The 20,319-nt window shown below is 47.0% G+C and overlaps 1 protein-coding gene and 1 pseudogene across 1 annotated transcript in view; both read left to right on the top strand.

Moving 5' to 3' along the window:
* IL37 (interleukin 37) overlaps nt 1-18,777 on the top strand; it is a 32,130-nt gene extending 13,353 nt beyond the window's left edge. The window contains exons 2-7 of the mRNA XM_062208872.1: nt 8,485-8,577; nt 9,553-9,683; nt 14,173-14,235; nt 17,245-17,364; nt 17,703-17,845; nt 18,568-18,777. Of these exons, the coding sequence (XP_062064856.1) occupies nt 9,602-9,683; nt 14,173-14,235; nt 17,245-17,364; nt 17,703-17,845; nt 18,568-18,777 (618 nt within the window). The 5' untranslated portion in view covers nt 8,485-8,577; nt 9,553-9,601. The remainder of the gene's footprint in view (nt 1-8,484; nt 8,578-9,552; nt 9,684-14,172; nt 14,236-17,244; nt 17,365-17,702; nt 17,846-18,567) is intronic.
* LOC133772971 (fatty acyl-CoA reductase 1-like) lies at nt 9,943-11,306 on the top strand (annotated as a pseudogene).
* Nucleotides 18,778-20,319: the final 1,542 nt, after the last annotated feature.

The following is a 20,319-nucleotide window of genomic DNA, read 5'->3' as shown; positions in this document are numbered from 1 at the left end:
GACAGGCGACTGTCATGTAGAAGACATCCCAGGGCTCATTGTCCTCCCACACATAACCATACCCTCTGCCAGGGTGGGCTGTGCTCCTGGGCTCCTGGTGCCAGAGAACAGGGAGGAGCTTCCTGCGATACCAGCTCTCCTGCCACCTCTTCTGGGCAGGCCTCCTCAGCCCCTCTGCATGGGGTGGCTTCCTCTCTGGCTGCTGCACACTGCCCTGAGCGCTTGTACCTGCACACAGGTGTCAGTGTCCTTGTCTCATCACCCTTGTAAGCTCCTGGGAGCAGCTCCCTTGTCTGACTCGGGGTGACCCTCCACAGCCCCCCAGGGTGCCCCAAGCATCAGGACACTGGGGGTGGCTATGGGATGGACACTGGCCCTGGTGAGATCCTCAGTAACACAAGGAGGTGGGGTCAGATGAGATGCGAGGTTCTCAACCCTGGCTTGTATCAGCATCTCCTCAGAAGCTTTCTGGGCTCCAGCCCCAGACATTCTGATTCACGGGGCAGGTGCAGGTTGGTTAGAGCCATTGGCTTGGATTAACCCTGAGCCTTTCCATTTCCCACACTGTCCTGTGCAGTGAATCCCCTGCAGGTTGTGGTTCCGAAGGTCAGGCTGGGGTTGAGGTCTTGCCTTTCCAAGCAGCTCCAGGAGCTATTGCTGCTGCTGCTGTGAGGACACAGGCGAGGGCATGCCCAGGGCGTCAGTGTTTCTCCACCTGGCTGCCCACTGGGCACCACCTGGTGGGTGACATTTTGAGACCTTGGTGCCTGGACCCCTCATCCCTGAGATTCTGATTCCACTGGTCTAGGGTGAGGCCAGAACATGCTGTTTCTAACCAATGTCACTTCTTGCTCTACCATTTTATTTTTTCTACCTCTTAACTCTTACTTTGTCTTTTCCCTCCTTCTATTTCTGTTTCCCTCCTGGCACAGCCCGACCCTGGCCCTCCTCATCTCACACACCGGCCAGTGTAGGATCCTCTTCAGTGGTATTCTTGCTTGCCATCCTTGACCCCCAAGCTTCTCAATGTCACTGTGTAGGTGTGAGTGTTTTAGGTGCTGGCATTTATATGCTACAGGGAAGTGATTCTCAACCCACAGCAGCAGCGGTAGCATCAGTAACAGTAGCAGCAGGAACAGCGGGGACACCAACGACCACAGCAACAACACACAGCAACAGTTAACTGTTGATCTAAATGGCAGCACGGCAGCAGCAACAGTAGCACAGGGACACGCAGTAGCAGCAGCAGCAAGAGCAACAGCTCTTGAAGCAGGCTCCTGCCACACTACTTGAGAGTTGCCGTGACCCTCACCACCCTGGTCTCTTGTGTCCTCACTGCCATTTTGCTGGTAGGGGCAGGGGGTCTCAGCGTTGATGCACTGACCTGAGGCAGAGCTGTGACTCAGACCAAGGTCCCCCTGACTCTGTCCTGAGCTGAGGGGCGTGATGCTGTCTTTACTGTTTTGTGAGGACAGTTTAGTGAGAGCAACTTTAAATTTCAACACCTGTAGCTTACCCTCTGTGTCACACCAGTTATTTCTCTGTTTGCATGCCTGAGCAGGAATGATGGAAATCTTTTCCTCCAGGGGTTGTTGAACAGTGCACATAGTGTGAGGAAGATTCTGACTCCAAGGGCAGCTGCTATAGTACTCGGTGTTGTGCATATCCTTCTCCCTCTGCTAGCCTCACTCTTGTATTGTCTAAGGGTTTCCAGGGTGGCCACTTTTTAAACAAGTTTTAAATATTTTATTCAGCGAGAGAAATGCATAGGAGAGTGACGGCTCTATCTAAGGGAGAAAGGAAAGTCTAGATCCTTACCAAGCAGAGAGCAGGCCTGAAGCCATGTGCAATAAGCATTTGGTTATGAGCAGCTATAAGCAGCTTAGCATGGGTAGCGAAGCAAAGGCAGAGAGAGGGCAGCCCGAAGGCCACGTGGTCCGAAGGCCACACACCCTGAAGGCGGGGAGCAGCAAGGGCAATAAGGGCAAAGATGGAGAAAAAGGGGTGGGCCTACAGTGTTCCAGGCCTTTTATCCACTTCCAAAGGGGAGTGATTACATAGCCTGATTGGCAGGTGGGCATACAGGTGGAATCAGGGGGTCAGGTAGGGGCATGAGATCACACAGGGGGCATTGTGAAGGCATGGTCGACTAGCTCACAAATCTATCAGTTTTATCCTATCTGCCTGCCTACATCATTCTGCCCTCAGAGATTCTATTCCATTAATCCTAAGGGATGTTGAAGGGTATGGAATCATTATCTCTTCTATAGCTGTTTCTTGCTTGTGAGGGGCATAGTGCAGCCCCCGCCTGTCCTGGGTCTGGAGGTCTCCACCTATCTCATTTAACAAATTCACTTTTTGAGCTGGAGCAGTCTCGGCCACTGCCAATGGGTTGCCAGCTTCTTGACCATGGTCAGAAGAGCACCTGGAAGGTTCCCAGGCATGAAACCTTGCTTGTCCTGTGCCGTTCAACAGATATGTGACCTGACTCCAGGAGCTCCACTGAGAGGGCAGAAGCCACAAGGGTGAGACTGGACATCAGCCTGGGGATACTGGCTAATGATGAATTCAGAGACAATGTGATTGACAAGTGCAATAGGCATTTAGTGAATTCTTGGGGATTAGTAGTAATTAAAACATTGGTTTCTTTTTTTTTTTTTTTTGGTCTGCTAACACTAGGAGCATATTAAAAGTCCTAGAAATGTTTCATGATCCAATAAAGTAAGGCATGCTAGATTAAGCAAACCTAGTTCATGAGATGTTATCTTAAAGCAATTTTAGTTTTTCTGTTATAGAACTTTTTTTTAATAAAAAATCAGCTTTGAGTTTTAATTTACATGCACCACTGTTCTCATTTTGGATGAGTACTCCTACATATGTCTGTATAGTTTGGTGAGTTTTGACACATATATAGGTCGCTTAAAGCCCATGCTCCCAAGCCAATCTAGAACATTTCCATTTTCCCAGGGAGTTCTCTCTCATGCTCCTTACAATCTGTCTTCTCTCTCCCTCCTCCTGACAGCCACTGATCTGATTCCTATTGGTATGAATCAGTTTTGAATTTTCATATAAATGGATTTGTATATTGCATACTATTTTTGTGTCTGGCTTCTTTCATTCAGCTTAGTATTTTTCTAATTCATCCATGCTGTAGCCTACATTAGTATTTTGTTACTTTTTATTGCTGAGTTTCATTCCATTGTGTGGATACACCATATATTGTTGACCCAGTCTTTGGATAGTAAGAATATTTAGTGTAATTAGCGATTTGTGGTTGAAATTTCATTCTTTGGGGTTTTTTGCTCTTTTTAAAATCTTTTTTTGGTTTAATCTAATACTTTTTGGCATTCTACTATATTTGCTCTGTTGCCTTTTCCTCACACTTTGCATTATTATTATTATTATTATTATTATTATTATTATTTTGACAGGCAGAGTGGATGGTGAGAGAGAGACAGAGAGAAAGGTCTTCCTTTTGCCGTTGGTTCACCCTCCAATGACCGCTGCGGTAGGCGCGCTGCGGCCGGCGCACCGCGCTGATCTGATGGCAGGAGCCAGGTGCTTTTCCTGGTCTCCCATGGGGTGCAGGGCCCAAGGACTTGGGCCATCCTCCACTGCCTTCCCTGGCCATAGCAGAGAGCTGGCCTGGAAGAGGGGCAACTGGGATAGAATCCGGCGCCCCAACCGGGACTAGAACCCGGTGTACCGGCGCCACAAGGTGGAGGATTAGCCTGTTAAGCCATGGCGCAGGCCTACTTTGCATTATTTTTTAGCAGGAGCTCTGGGCTTATGCTCTTTTGAATTAAATGCTAATACTCTTCCTTTCCTGTATGCAAACTCACTCATCTGACTTTTATGATGCTCTTAGGGAGTGCAGAATCTCAACCCATGAATTGCGGTGTCTTTTCCCTCATCCCTGCTTTGCCCCACATTTCCTGTAGATGAGGAAGACAGCAGGCAGCAAGAGCGGAAGAGCTAGTGGGGTTTAAGAGGTGGCCCAAACAAACAGGCAGCAACTCTAGCCCCGAGAATAATTCCCAATGCGAAGAAAAAAGCAATGATTTTAGAATGTAACAAAATGACACTAGAGCCATAAAAGATGCTAAACACAGGAATTAGGTATGTGATACAATTGAGCCTTAACTTTCATTTCCTCTCCATGAATGGAAACTAGAAATTTCCTCCAAGATTTTAAAGTTTCCACTGACGATTCTCCCCTCTTGCCATGTTGTCAGGCTGATTGTGCCACCTCCACTCTTGTCCTCTCACCCGTCACCCTCTCTCATCCAGGTCCCAGCAAGAAAAGCTGCGGAGCTTTGGTCTCTGAACCCCTGGGGACTCTCCTGTGTGCTTACATGTCCACCCCAAGTCTTTCCTTCTCCTTACTCTGAGCTTGTGTTGCTCTGGATCCAGGACCCAAATCTATTGTTTCTACCAGGAAGGCCTATACTTGGCTCCCCTCAACGCTGTCAATAAAACACAGCTGGCTGCGATGGTGATCTAGCACAGGCTGACTCTTCCCCCAAAACCAACTCTGGAGAAACTGGAGAAGCAAAGAGAAGTATGAATTCCAGGAACTCACCTTGAGATAAAAGGCAGGGCAGGGGATGTTGCCTAGATCTGCAGTTTGCAGATGGACCAGTGATTAATGAGAGACAGTGGTGGCAGGGAAGCTTTTGAATTCTGCTCTGCTATGGTCCATGTTTCTTTGGGACAATCATGGGGCTTCCCCTTTACTCAGCCATGCCACAGAGACTGGCAGCTGTGACTCAAGCCACTGGAGTAAATGTGGCATGAAAAAGGTCTTTGCACAAAATAAAGTCTATTTTCTTAAATATCTATTTTATTTACTTGAAAGAGTTATAGAGAGTGGTAGAGAGAGAGACAGCTCTTCTATCCATTGGTTCTCTCCCCAAGTGGCCACAATGGCTGGAGCTGAGCCAATCCAAAGCCAGGAGCCAGGAGTTTCTTCCAGATCTCCCACATGGGTGCAGGGGCCCAAGTACTTGGGCCATCCTCCACTGTCTTCCCAGGTGCATTAGCAGGGAGCAGGATTGGAAATAGAGCAGCTGGGATTAAAATTGGCACCCATATGGGATGCCAGTGCTACAGACCAGGGCTTTTACCCACAGTGCCGCAGCACCAGGCCCACAAAAAAACTCTTAAAGTACAATCAAGGGTGGGCATTTGATGCAGTGTTTAATATGCCCACATCCCATATTGGAGTGCCTGGGTTTGAATCTAGGCTCTGCCTCTAATTCTAGCTTCCTGCTAATGCATTTATTGGGAGGCAGCAGGTGATGGCTCAAGTACTTGTGTTTCTGCCACCCACATGTGAGAACTGGATTGAATTCTGGGCTCCTGACTTTGACCTGGCCCAGATTCAGCTCTTGTGGACATTTAGGGAGTGAACCCTGGATAGAAGAGATTCCCCTGTCTCGCTCTCTCTCTCCCTCCCTCTGTATGTATGTCTTCCTTACAAATAAATGAATAAGTAAAATGAATCCTAGCCAAGGGGTGGAGTATGCTTAGAAGTTGGGGAACGATAATTCTGAAACATTCTCTTCAGAGAGCTTCCCTCATCCTTGTTAAACAGCCGGAGCCCATGGCAGATGATCAGCACCAATTACATGGGAGTAGGTCCCTGAAATGAATCTGTGGGTGAGGGAAGAAGACCTAGAGCTGCCGGAAGTTAAAGGTATGCAAGGGCAGGGTGGCAAATGCCCAAGGAAGAGTGGTTGGAGACTGGGAGATGCAGGCTACCTTGGCCCTGGAGGGACAGCAGCCCCACCCAACCCAGTGAGGGTGGAGGAGGGCACAGGGGTAGGAGTCTGATAAGAAGGATTTCTGGGGCCTGTGCTGCCTCTTTACACCTGTCAGGCTCCCGTGTTTCTGGGTCTCACTACCATTTAAAGTTGGCATCACTCAGTGATCTCATCTTTTCAGAAACACTGCAAGAGCAGCTGTGAGAATGGCAGGACTCCTTGGGAGAGCAGTTGCACAGCAGAATCTGTTTTGAAAAATTCTCCTAAAAGGACTGCGGGGTGTCTCTTGGCACTTCTGCCACCCGGGCTCGGGAGGCTGGCTTGAAGTGCAGAATGGAAAGCCTGCTGCAGCTTCTGTTCTGCCTTGAAGGAAGGGAGGTCCTACCTTTAAATCCAGGGCAGATCCCGGGTCCTGCCGAGCCCTGCAGTTGCCGTGCACATATAAAGGAAAAGGCTTTTACCTCCCACAGCACACACATCGTGTGGCAATACAGAAAGCCACAACCCATACAACATACACACAATGCCCAAAACTCACATTAAACATATACTACTAATGCATACAAAATGCACAGAGCAGCCCAAGAAAACCATCACACTAAAAAAAACCACACATACTATTACATGCTCCTCCCACCAATATACCCAAAACACAACGTTTACATACACAAACACACACACACACACACACAAAAGCAAAGTCTCAATAGTGTCTCAGTTAGTGAGTAATTAGAAAAGAGAGAACATTGTCCAATAAATTAGAGTTCTTAAAGATCACTGTAAGACAAAAATTTTAAAAATATTTAAATAAAACATACATATTTTTTGAGCCAGCAATTACATATCTAAGAATTATCCGAAGGCATAATAGCATATTAGGCACAGAATTTATAAATACCCACACAGTGTATATTTGTGTGCATGCATGTGTGTGTATGTCAAATGCAGAGTTTCATACACATATACCCACACAGAGTATTCATGGTAGTGTAAAAGTGAAAATAACCCAAATGTTTAAAATTGGTGCTTTGTTAGATTAGGATCCATTCATATGTGACAGTATTAGCTGTCCCTTGTCCTCTTCCTCAACCTCCCACAAGTAAACAGTGTCCTTGTGTATCAATATTGGTATGGATAATCAAACTTACAGAAGTTTTCTTGAGGCTATAAAGGCAAGAGTTTACCCTGAGTCAGACCACCCTATAGACATAACTGTGGACGTAACTCTTCTCTCTCATTTCCCTCAGTCTTTGGAACCACTTGGGCATGATCTCGGCAAATCTACTTTGTGCCATCCCAACCTGGCACCTCCCTATGAGTCTACTTCTTCCTTATCCTGAGAGTGATACTGGGCTTCCCTTACCCCACCCCACCCCACCCTCCTAGTCCCTACATCCTTATTCCAGAATCAGCAGAAGAGAAGTGCCCTCTGGTCACATCACTGCCTGCCTAGACAGTGATGTAGTGGCCACTTTGACTTTATTTCAACTTTGTCTTTTCCTTCACCATCTCATCCCTGATCAAGATGTTCTCTCTTTATTAGGAATTTAATGGGCAAATTAGGGGGCTTTATTCTGGCCACTGAGGGAATTACATTTTTCAGGTCTTTAGACAAATCATGAATACCTAAAATTAAAAATGGTCTTGTAGAAAAGTATTGATGCAATGGAGTGATGTTGCAGATATCACGCTGGGTAGAAAAGGAAAGATACAAAGTAGGAATTTGCTTTACATTACATTATACCTTGTCAAACACATGTCTGTGTTTGCATGTTACATAAATGTATTCATGGAGAAAGGCTAGAAAATGAGACCCCTATCTTCAGTCATGATTAAGTGATGGGGATGTGACAAGCTCTGAAGGGCCTGAACTACCATCTTGTCCTTCCAATAACCAGGAATGCGATCCTGAGTAAGTTGATTAACTTCTAAATTGTACTGTGTTTTGTCTGTAAAGAAGGGAGGACTATACCACCTTACTAGATCCTCAAAAGCTTGTTTGAAGTAAAGATAGAAATGGACCGAGCCCAGGCCTGGCACAGTGAGGGCTCTGTGGCTGACTCATATGGTTGTTGCTGTTCTTGTTCTTTATCTTCATTGTGTTATGTGGGTTCTCCTCTGATTTTACCTGCCCAAGCACAAGCAATGCAATGGAGGAAGATGACAGTAAATAGCCAATAGGCCACAGACAGAGACTGGTGCTTGGTGGGCTTGCTCAAGGACAGTTCCTTAAGGGTGTTTTGCATGTCATTTCTGAAGAAGAGGGTACAGAGGAGAGGTACAGGGCTGGATCAGTAGTATCCTGGAAGATGCTTGGGAAAAGATAGGAAAGGAGCATTTTTCTCTAGGATGTGGAAACTCACCTGAACTCTGGAATTAGGGCAAGAACCTTCATGAGAATAAGGAATTTCCCAACTTTTCCATGCTCACTGGCTGGCCTGGCCCATGTCTGCTCTTTCCTTTACTAGTGTCTGTTACCTACATCTTCTCTATCAGACTAGACTGGTTCTATCTCACGAACCTTGAAGTATGTGGAATAGATATGACACAGCCGTGGTATGGTGATATTAGCCCATGGAATTTGTTTTATTCTTGGTATGGGCAACAGCAAGTGATGAGTGATATCTGATAACCCAAGATGCTATTTCTTATTGGCTAAAGAAATGCTGCCAATACATTTGCATAGCCACTCCCACACTGATTATTTTTATAAAATGAGGACCAGCTCAAGACTCTTAAGATTAAGGAAGAGAGAAGACAGAGTTCCACATATTTTCAACGGAGCTACAGACCACTGGGATTCCTGGCTCAGGTAAGTGGTCCTCACCTTTGGCATTGTAAGGCCAAATGACATGGAGTGGGAACTGGAGTAGCTTGTGACCATCTGCCTTGCTTTTCTCCCCATTAGAAACATGTCTTTCTAAGTATAATCTCTGAGACCTGCCTAGATCTTAGGCTCTCAGCCTCAATAGAAGCCTGCTATCTCCCAAGAGGGCTCCTTCCAATAAGCAGACAGACACTGGCTTAGGACACCTGCAAACTCTGATAATGTTAGCACCTTCTTGGAAGGTTGAGAGAGCTTATTTCATAGTCTAGAATGTACTGGTTCCTGGACAGAGATTTTTGGAACCCAGTACTTTGAATGGTAACCTCTCCAAATGGAGCAAATCATGTCAGTCAACCCTACTGGACTAGGATTTGAGCCTCCTGGGATCTTTGGAAAGTCAGTATTTCATGATAAGGGTAAGGAAATTTCCTCTGCTTAGGTGAAGGTTAGCCACTGCAGAGAGTCACAAAACTTCTTATGGGAAGGCTAAGATCATATTCTAGGCTTTTCTGGCCACATGATGGCTCAGCTATGTAACTCTGTTATGGTAGCCCCAAAACAGCCATAGAAATATGTAAACAAAGATATTGCTGTGTTATAATAAAAATTTATCTAAATACAACACAGGCAGTGGGTGAGGTTTGGCCCAGGGGCTATGGTTTGCCAGCTCTATGGCTATAGCAACATACTTCAGACTTTTCTATTCTATTTAACTTTTGTATGTTGTTGTCAAGATCCACAAAAATGATATTGTGATTCATGTGCTAGCACAGTGACCCACAGTTTGGAAAGCACTGTCCTGGCAAAGTAACAGATGGAAGGGCATGGTTTGGCCCTGGGAGGGCTTCCTGGAGGCAGTGAGCGTTTCTAGACTACAAGGAAAGCTGGAGGCCTCTTCTGGACACCCCAAGGGGCTGGGGTCAGAAGACCCTGTAACAGATTCCTTTCCTCTCTGCTCAGGTCCTTTCCTCGCTCTCATCGCCTGTTGATTATTTCACTCATGTCCAAAATGTCCCTTTTGGAGAAGAACTCAGGAGTGAAAATGGACTCAGAAGATGGGGAAAAGGCTGAGCCCCAGGGCTGCCCAGGAGGTGAGATTCTTGGAAAAACTCACATTGACCAAAGTCTAATTCTTGATGCAGGACTCTGCTAGGTGCTATGCAGGGCCCCAGTTCCTCCTTGCTGATGAGGTGAGCTTTAAAACTTCCTCGTATAAGCTGGTCGGGGGCGGTGGAAGAGTGAGTAAGGAGAGCGAGCAGCCATCGCTGGACAACCAGAGGGAAAGTGAGGCCCGAGCCTCTGCGTCTAGGGTCAAAATGGTCTCAATCCCAGAATACTGTGAAGGCAAGAATGTTCTGCTCACTGGAGCTGTTTGATCCAAGATTGAGAGGTGAAAATCCAGATTTTAGAGAGAAAATAATAGCAATCAACAGTGAACTTACTCAACCTAAACTGGCTCTTAGAGAGGAAGATGAAGAGGTCATCGTAGACTCTACCAATTTTATATTTCACTGTGCAGCCACCGTAAGGTTTAATGAAAATTTAAGAGATGCTGTTCAGTTAAATGTGACTGCTACAAGACAGCTTATTCTCCTTGCACAACAAATGAAGAACTTGGAGGTGTTCATGCATGTATCAACAGCATATGCCTACTGCAATCGAAAGCATATTGATGAAGTAGTATATCCACCCCCTCTAGACCCCAAGAAGCTGATTGATTCTTTAGAGTGGATGGATGATGGCCTAGTAACTGATATCACACCAAAACTGATAGGAGATAGACCTAATACATACATATACATGAAAGCATTGGCAGAATATGTTGTACAACAAGAAGGAGCAAAGCTAAACGTGGCGATTGTTGGTGCCAGTTGGAAAGAACCTTTTCCAGGATGGATTGATAACTTTAATGGACCAAGTGGTCTCTTCATTGCGGCAGGGAAAGGAATTCTTTGAACAATGCGTGCCTCCAACAGTGCCCTTGCAGATCTTGTTCCTGTAGATGTAGTTGTCAACATGAGTCTTGCAGCAGCCTGGTATTCCGGAGTTAATAGACCAAGAAACATCATGGTATACAACTGCACAACAGGCAGCACTAATCCATTCCACTGGGGCATAGTTGAATACCATGTGACTTCCACTTTCAGGAGGAATCCTCTCGAACAGGCCTTCAGATGGCCCAGTGTAAATCTAACCTCCAATCACCTTTTATATCATTACTGGATTGCTGTAAGCCACAAGGCCCCAGCATTGCTGTTTGGTATCTTCCTCAGGATGACTGGAAGAAGCCCAAGGATGACAAAAACAATAACTCGTCTTCACAAAGCTATGGTCTTTCTTGAATCTTTCACAAGTAATTCTTGGGTTTGGAATACTGACAATGTGAATATGTTAATGAAGCAACTAAATCCTGAAGACAGAAAGACCTTCAATATTGATGTACGGCAGTTACATTGGGCTGGGTATATAGAGAACTACTGCATGGGAACTAAGAAATACGTGTTGAATGAAGAAATGCCTGGCCTCCCTGTTGCTAGAAAGCATCTGAACAAATTGTGGAATATACGTTATGGCTTCAATACCATTCTGGTGATTCTGATCTGGCGCATTTTTATTGCAAGATCACAAATGGCAAAAACATCTGGTACTTTGTGGTTAGTCTATGTTATAAGTTTCTGTCATACGTCTGAGCTTCTAGCACCATGAGATACTGAAGACCAAGAATTTAGCATTAGAACTGTTACCGGAGAAATTGCAGGGTTCTTGTCTTCGCGCAAGAAAGAATTCAGGCGTGAGACAGAGAGTAGTGGAAGGTAAAAGTAGCAAAGTTTATTAAGGTAGGGACATCCGTAAAAACGGATGGGCACCTCTCCAGACAGGACCTGAGAGAGAGTGCCCAGTCTGCAATTAGGCTGGGGTTTTTAAAGAAGTAGGTCTTTGTCTTCACATGCTTCCACCTGGAAAGAAAGACTTAATGGATGTAAATGTTAAGAAGCTTCTTCCTGTGGAAGGTCTGAAACAAAGGACTTTATGGATGCAAATATTATCAGACCTGAGGAAGGGAGCAGGGTGTTTGAGATGCAGATGCTGGGCTGCACCTGGGAGATTGTGGAAGATTTATCAGGCAGGAAGCAGGAGGGGTGAGGGCCGCCACCTGGCAGGTTATCAGGTAAAAGGGGGCAGGGCAGGCAGGATGCGAAATCTGGGCTTCCCCTGAAACATTGTTAGGATGACTTTGAGATGCAGATGCATATAGATGTCTTCTGTTTAGGCCTGTCACACACACATAAGCTCATAACTGACTTCCTACCTAACAATAGATGTTTTCTCTTTAGGCCTTTGTCACATACATGTAAGCTCATATCTGACTTCCTACCTACCACTATGTATTTTTTAAAGAAAAGTAAAAATAAAATCAGTCCAACTGTTAATATCAGAAGGAATAGGAATACATTTTTCTTGTCCATATTATGATCAAACAAGAACCAGTCCTGTGATGTTGTGTTGATGTTTTGAAGCAGCAAGATTTCTTGTAAGACGTGGGAGTGGGGACTTAGTCACCACAACCTGTGCTCACGTCCCTTTTTAAATTTTACTCATAGGACTCTTAAAAGACATGTAGTGTCTTCTAATGAAATCTGAAGGTACGTTATTACTGAAGAATGAATTTGCAGGTAGTAATGACTGTAAGAAAATGTCCTCGTGTGTAAACACATACTAATTTTGACCTTGAAAGCTGAATTCCTTCCAGAAAAAGAAAATAATGAATAAATACTGTGCATAAAATTAAATAAAGGATTTTTTTTATTTACATACCACATAAAATAGCAAGCTGTTGAATGAGTTTGAAGATGCCATTTGTTTTTCCTGCATGTGGCTTTAGCTTTAGAAAGAAATGCATGATAGAAACAAATATAGCAAGAAAATTAATGTATATTTTAATGATAATTATAATGCCCTTTGAATCTTAATAGTAGTTAACACCACTTATTCTTTTTTTTTTTTAATTTTTGACAGGCAGATTGGACAGTGAGAAAGAGAGACGGACAGAAAGGTCTTCCTTTTGCCGTTGGTTCACCCTCCAATGGCCGCCGCGGTAGCGCGCTGCGTCTGGCGCACCGCGCTGATCCGAAGCCAGGAGCCAGGTGCTTATCCTGGTCTCCCATGGGGTGCAGGGCCCAAGGACCTGGGCCATCCTCCACTGCACTCCCTGGCCACAGCAGAGAGCTGGCCTGGAAGAGGGACAACCGGGACAGGATCGGTGCCCCGACCGGGACTAGAACCCGGTGTGCCGGCGCCGCAAGGCGGAGGATTAGCCTAGTGAGCCGCGGCACCGGCTACCACTTATTCTTTTAACATACATTTGGTTTAACAAATTGTTAAGCATAACACTGTTCTAATGAAAGTGATCAAATTGTATTATATTTAATCATCACCAGTCTATCTTCAATATGTTTAGAGATGTCAGTTCACAATACAAAATGTTACATGGAAATTTACATCTTAATTTTCTTTGTCAAATGCAATGTATAAGAAGTTTATTTTGCTATTATGAAGAACTAAATGTAAAGGAAAGCGCCTTCTTCCATGCAGGTGTACAATCTTGAAAAGGAAAAATGCTTCCATGTTGAAGCCAGATTTTCTGTAGTAAAACTTTTAAACATTATTTTCACAGAAATATGTATATAAATATCTATATATTCTTTGGAATGATACTAAAGTTTCTGGTCTAGGACTATACCTTGTATAAGGTATGAGAGACCGTAATGTCTGAAAATGGAATAAATGATGATGACTTTGATTTACAGTGGCTCATGAAATATACACTGAGTATTCCCTAATGTTTATATGATTTTTTTACTTCTGCTGACTATATCTCGATTCAGGTGAATTGTCTGTCTTGCAAAGAATGTGGTACAACTTGAATAGGTGTGTGAGATACACAGAAGTATATGTCTTCTGAATTTTTTATTCATGTACTCTAATTTAAAGAAATGCTAAGTAAGAGGGTGCTGAGGCCATTGTGTTATAATTTTGTGTGTATGTTTATGTAGAATTCTGTTGTCAAAAGAAGGCTAATGAATAAATTAAGCAAGTATGCTAAAAAAAAAAAAAAAACCAACTTCCTGGTAAATGGGTCAGACCAGAGGAACCCTAGGAGGGAAAAGAAAGTGTTGCCATAGGTGCCAGGACACCAGATAGCAGGCAATGGCCCAGCTCCCACTAAAGCTTCAGGCTTTGACTTGCTGATGCCCCACTGGAAGGTTTTATATCTTCTTAATGCATCTTCTCTTGCCAACCTGGGGGAGGGGACCAAAATGAGCCAGAGCCCACCTTTGACAATTTCACCTCTATTTCCTGACATTTGAGATCAAGAAGACTGTTTTCAATGTCATGTCTACTGTCTATCTGCTGTATTATCTCAGCACACACACAGAAGAACTAAGGAATTAAGTAGTTAAGGAATTAACTAGTTAATTAACTAACTAATTAATTCCTTAATTAGAATTAGGAATTAGAACCCCCTAATCCCTGGGAAAACCTGCCAGCATATGCTAACCTCACTGTCTCTGATTGCAGACCCGGCTGGAAGCCCCCAAGAGCCAGGCCCGAGCTTCCCCTCTGTGGACTCTGTTCACTCAAGTAAGGCCCTGGTGAAGTATTGGAGCAGCTAAGGTATAGAGGGGGAGGACTGGGGGATGGTGCTGCTGGGGCCTCTTAGAGGATGGGAGAATCCAGACTGGTGACAACTAATGGTGCTGGAGAGGAGGGGGCTTTTCCTAAGTGGAGGCACATTTTCAGCAGAGTCTATGGGAGATATGAGTCCCGGGTGGGCCTTTGCCTTGCAGAGAGGGTAGGTAATTCAGGTGCAGACTACTCTTTGGCCACTGCCAAAAGGCTGGTCAACCTGAGTTCTTTGTTGCAAGGATGAAACACAGGAGAGTGATCAGCAAGGGATGCTCCTAGCAATATCCACGCCATAGACGGCTCAGAGAGGGTCCACAATGATGAAACCAGAACCTTCCTTGCCCACTGCCATCTGTACTGTGCAACTGCCCAGAGGAAGTGGTTAACATCACCACTGTTCAGGTGTGCAAACTGAGGTGAAGAGGAGCAGGGACCTGCCCCAGGTGACACAGGGTGTAAGCGACGACATTGAAAGGTGAAAATTTAAAGTTGCTCTCACTAAACTGTCCTCGCAAAACAGTAAAGACAGCATCACGCTCCTCAGCTCAGGACAGAGTCAGGGGGACCTTGGTCTGAGTCACAGCTCTGCCTCAGGTCAGTGCATCAACACCGAGACCCCCTGCCCCTACCAGCAAAATGGCAGTGAGGACACAAGAGACCAGGGTGGTGAGGGTCACGGCAACTCTCAAGTAGTGTGGCAGGAGCCTGCTTCAAGAGCTGTTGCTCTTGCTGCTGTTGCTACTGCGTGTCCCTGTGCTACTGTTGCTGCTGCCGTGCTGGCATTTAGATTTTCCAGTGAACTGTTGCTGTGTGTTGTTGCTGTGGTCGTTGGTGTCCCCGCTGTTCCTGCTGCTACTGTTACTGATGCTACCGCTGCTGCTGTGGGTTGAGAATCACTTCCCTGTAGCATATAAATGCCAGCACCTAAAACACTCACACCTACACAGTGACATTGAGAAGCTTGGGGGTCAAGGATGGCAAGCAAGAATACCACTGAAGAGGATCCTATACTGGCCGGTGTATGAGATGAGGAGGGCCAGGGTCGGGCTGTGCCAGGAGGGAAACAGAAATAGAAGGAGGGAAAAGACAAAGTAAGAGTTAAGAGGTAGAAAAAATAAAATGGTAGAGCAGTGGAATCAGAATCTCAGGGATGAGGGGTCCAGGCACCAAGGTCTCAAAATGTCACCCACCAGGTGGTGCCCAGTGGGCAGCCAAGTGGAGAAACACTGACGCCCTGGGCACGCCCTCGCCTGTGTCCTCACAGCAGCAGCAGCAATAGCTCCTGGAGCTGCTTGGAAAGGCAAGACCTCAACCCCAGCCTGACCTTCGGAACCACAACCTGAGGGGATTCACTGCACAGGACAGTGTGGGAAATGGAAAGGCTCAGGGTTAATCCAAGCCAATGGCTCTAACCAACCTGCACCTGCCCCGTGAATCAGAACGTCTGGGGCTGGAGCCCAGAAAGCTTCTGAGGAGATGCTGATACAAGCCAGGGTTGAGAACCTCGCATCTCATCTGACCCCACCTCCTTGTGTTACTGAGGATCTCACCAGGGCCAGTGTCCATCCCATAGCCACCCCCAGTGTCCTGATGCTTGGGGCACCCTGGGGGGCTGTGGAGGGTCACCCCGAGTCAGACAAGGGAGCTGCTCCCAGGAGCTTACAAGGGTGATGAGACAAGGACACTGACACCTGTGTGCAGGTACAAGCGCTCAGGGCAGTGTGCAGCAGCCAGAGAGGAAGCCACCCCATGCAGAGGGGCTGAGGAGGCCTGCCCAGAAGAGGTGGCAGGAGAGCTGGTATCGCAGGAAGCTCCTCCCTGTTCTCTGGCACCAGGAGCCCAGGAGCACAGCCCACCCTGGCAGAGGGCGTGGTTATGTGTGGGATAACAATGAGCCCTTGGGATGTCTTCTACATGACAGTCGCCTGTCATAGTCTTGTGTTGTGTTGAAGCATCACACAGGGCGGTGGCTGCTGTCGTCTCACAGGATCATGTTTGACGTTTTGCGGCCACCCACCGCTGGCAGTCTTGACCTGGCGTGGAGGCTCCTGCCCACCCATCAGAGAAGTGCCTGGACTCCTGGCTGAGGGACAGGTTTCCTGCCCCATCAGAGACAGTAGGGTGGGCTTCCTGTGCAGGACCCACTCCAGGCAGGAGTAGCCTGAAGCAGGTTCCCGGGAGCCCACTGCCACTATTGTAGATGGTCCTTTTGTCTCATACAGGCTCTTTTCAAAGGAGCCTCTTCAGTGCCAGCTCAGGTTTTTTTAAATTTTTATTTTTAAAAGAGTATCACCTTTTATTTAAAAATATTTATTATTCAAAAGGCAGTGTTACAGAAAGAGAGAAGAACACAAAGAAGGAGATCTTCCATCCCTTGGTTCACTCCCTAGATGGTCACAGCAGCCATTGTTGTGCCAGGCTGAAGCCAGCAGCCAGGAGCTTCCAGATCTCCCATGTGCGTGCAGGGGCCCAACACCTTGGGCCATCTTCTGATGCTTTCCTAGGGAATTAGCAGGGAGCTGGATCAGAGGTGGAGCAGCTGTGACTGGAACCAGCACCCGTATGGAATGCAGACACTGCAGATGGTAGATCTGTACAGATTCACAGCGCAGGTCCCCCTAGCTGAGGTTTGCTCCGTGCTGGGCTCCTGGGTGCCTGCTGCCTCAGTTCCCACTCTCCGCCTTCCGTTGTCGCTTTCCCATCCCAGAAAGCACAGTTTGTTCCACCCCAGGCATTGCTGATAGCATGATGTTCAGGAAAGGTTTAGAAGAACAATGAGTAACGCATACTGAGCCTTTCCTATAGCGCAGACATGTTATAAGCTCAGGCTGCTTGAAAAAAGTGTTTAAGTCCTTTATTACCCTCATTTCATAGATGAGGGTATCCAGGCTTGAATATTTAATAACTTGTCCTAAAGCCTAAAATAGCTGTTATGAAGTGTCAATATTGGTTCTATTGATCTAGAGTCGTTGGTGAAATTCAAAGAGCCAGAGAAATTCAGCATTCGTGATGGAGATCAAAAAGTGTTGGTTCTGGACTGTGAGACCCTCAAAGCAATCCCACATAAGACATACATACTTCCAGGTAACTCCTCGTCCTGCTGAGTTTTCTGATCCCCCCACCTAAACCCCGGCCAGGTCTGGCCTCCCTGTACATGGGCTCAGCTCTATGATGGACCACAGCTGGCTCCAGCAGGTGGTGGCAATGGCAAGGAGGACTCCAGGGACCCTGGGGAGTCAGAAGGAGGGTCTGTCAAAATGACCAGATCAGAGGGGAGTTGTTCTAGAAGGAAGGAGCCAGGGGGCTGGGTTGTTAAGAAGAGGGAGCTTGGGCCAAGACAACAGAAGGGAACTTTAACCAGCAGAGAGGAGGGGCTTTTCCCTTCACAGAGAACTAACTTTTCCTGGCTGCTTCCTTCCCAGAGACCTTCTTTGTTTTAGCCTCATACCATCACTCAGCCCCTCCTGAGAAAGGGAGCCCGATTCTCTTGGCGGTCTCTAAAGGAGAGCGCTGCCTTTGCTGTGTCAAGACCCGAGGGAAAATGTATCCAACCGTCCAGCTGAAGGTGAGCTTCCAGCCAGTTTCCTGTTCCCTCGGAGACCCTAACGTGGAAGGGGAAGGCTAAGAGCCTCAGTGCCTCTGGCTTTCCTTGCAAATTCTTATCTCTGCCCCTAAGATAGCAGTGCCCTCCCTTCGGGTTCTAGCCTCCTGGGGAAGGAGGCAGCTCCACACAGTGGGGAGGCTCCAAGGAGGAGCCCGGAAGGCACTAGCAGTCCATCTTCCTCTCTGGATCAAAGTCTGGGATGAGCTGTGTCTCCTGCCCTAGCTTTCCTTGGAGCAGGCAGCACACATGGGGAGGACCCAGACCTGCCACACAGGGGTGGAGGTTGTGAGGCAGGTATTGGGGCCGAGTGTCTGGTCTGCACACGGAGTCCCAGATGGGAGCAATCTCTCTCCTGAGGGGATGAATCTTAGCGAGCCCAGTGTTGGCTTTGGATCCAAGCTGTATTTTCTAATCTATCTTTTTAAAAATATAAAGCTGATATTGTGGTATGTATCTGATTCCTGCAGCTCGTGTTCTCTCTGTGTTTATTTTTAATTCAGGCAAAGGGGGCATGTCAGAGAAGGCATGGTTACTTATCACCCCTTAAATACCAATGCCAAGGCTTAAATACCAAAGCTACCTGCCCCCTGCCCTTTCGTGTTCTCTGGGGCTCAGCCTGGGACGTGTGTGGCACTTTTCTCCCTCTTCTGGCCTGTGCTATTGAATAATCTCTTATCTCACAGGAGAAGAAGCTCATAGACCTAGCCGCCGAGAAGGAGCAAGCACAGCGGCCCTTCGTCTTCTACAAGGCTGATGTGGGCTCCCGTAGCACACTGGAGTCAGCTGCCCACCCTGGGTGGTTCCTGTGCACCTCCTGCTTTTCTGAACCCGTGATATTGACAAAGAAATTAGGAATGAAGAAACATGTGGAGTTTCTTTTTATAAAGCTATAAAAGGTGGGGCCGGCGCCATGGCTCACTTGGTTAATCCTCCACCTGCGGCGCCAGCATCCCATATGGGTGCTGGGTTCTAGTCCTGGTTGTTTCTCTTCCGGTCCAACTCTCTGCTGTGGCCCGGGAGTGCAGTGGAGGATGGCCCAAGTGCTTGGGCCCCTGCACCCGCATGGGAGACCAGGAGAAGCACCTGGCTCCTGGCTTCGAATCGGCATAGCTCCGGCTCTAGCGGCCATTTGAGGGGTGAACCAACGGAAGGAAGACCTTTCTCTCTGTCTCTCTCTTTCACTAACTCTGCCTATCAAATAATAATAAAAAAAGCTGTAAAAGGCAAAATCTCTGGTTAACCTCTGTGTCTGTGGGTTTCATTTCTTTAAAAAAAATTTATTAATTTATTTGAATGGGGAGGAGAGAGAGAGAGAGAGACAGAGAGAGCGAGCGAGCGAGAGAGAGAGCACAAAATCTACCATCCGCTGGTTCATTCCCCAAATGGCGGGTGCTCAGGGAATTGACTGTGAGGCAGAAGTGCCCAGAAGTGGCTGAGTGTATGCTGAGCATACGGCATGCAAGGGAAAAAGCGCCAGTGAGTCATCAGGTAGTCAGATGATAAGTGGGTGGGTCCCAGACACGGAGCAAGTGACCTGACAAGTGGGGGAGATGCAGAGAGAAGCAATCTGGGTCAAGTGACAGCCAGGAGACCAGGAGAGCAGGCAGTCAGCAGCAGGTGGGTGGAAGGGCTGACCACAAGGGCAGAGTCCCATCACTGAGCAAGGTCAGGGCCTTGAAAATGGGGTCAGGCAGCCTGGCAGCCCAGGGACTCAGACCTGGAAGCAGGGCAAGGGGTGGAGAATGAAGCTTGGAGTTCGTCGTCTATCCGTCGCGTCTCTTCAGCTACAAGCAGTAGCAATAGCTTCTAGCTTGCATAAGTCAGAAGTGGGCTAAAACAGAAAGGAACTCTCTGGAAGGAAACCGGGTGGACTCATGTCTGATGCTGCTGAGACAGAGTACCATCCATTTAGTGGTTTAAAGCAGTGCTTTACTGTGCTGGAGGTCAGAGCCCCAAAATGGAGCGCATGGGGCTAAAATTGTGGGGCTGAAATGTCAGCATGGCGGTGTTCCTTCTGGAGACCCCTGGGGAACAGCAATCTTCATGCCTTTTCCAACTTCCATTTGGCTGTGACCTTCCTGCCTTTCTCTTTTCTTTTCTTTCTTTCTTTCTTTCTTTTTTTTTTTTAAAGATTTACTTATTTATTTGAAAGAGCTAGAGAGAGAGAGAGAGAGAAAGATCTTCCACCCACTGGTTCACTCCCCAGATGGCCACAGTGGGGCTGGGGAGTGGGCCAGGCCAAAGCCAGGAGCCAGGAGCCAGGAGCTTCATCCAGGTCTCCCACATGGGTGGCAGGGGCCCAAGCACTTGGGCCATCTTCCACTGCTTTCTCAGGCCATTAGCAGGAAGCTGGATTGGAAGTGGAGCAGCTGGTGCCCATATGGGATGCCAGTGTAGTAGGTGTTGGCTTTACCCACTGTGCCACAACACGGACC

The sequence above is a fragment of the Lepus europaeus genome, chromosome 13 (assembly GCF_033115175.1).
Source record: "Lepus europaeus isolate LE1 chromosome 13, mLepTim1.pri, whole genome shotgun sequence".
Taxonomy (NCBI): Eukaryota; Metazoa; Chordata; class Mammalia; order Lagomorpha; family Leporidae; genus Lepus; species Lepus europaeus.
This window is presented reverse-complemented; position numbering and strand designations above follow the sequence as displayed.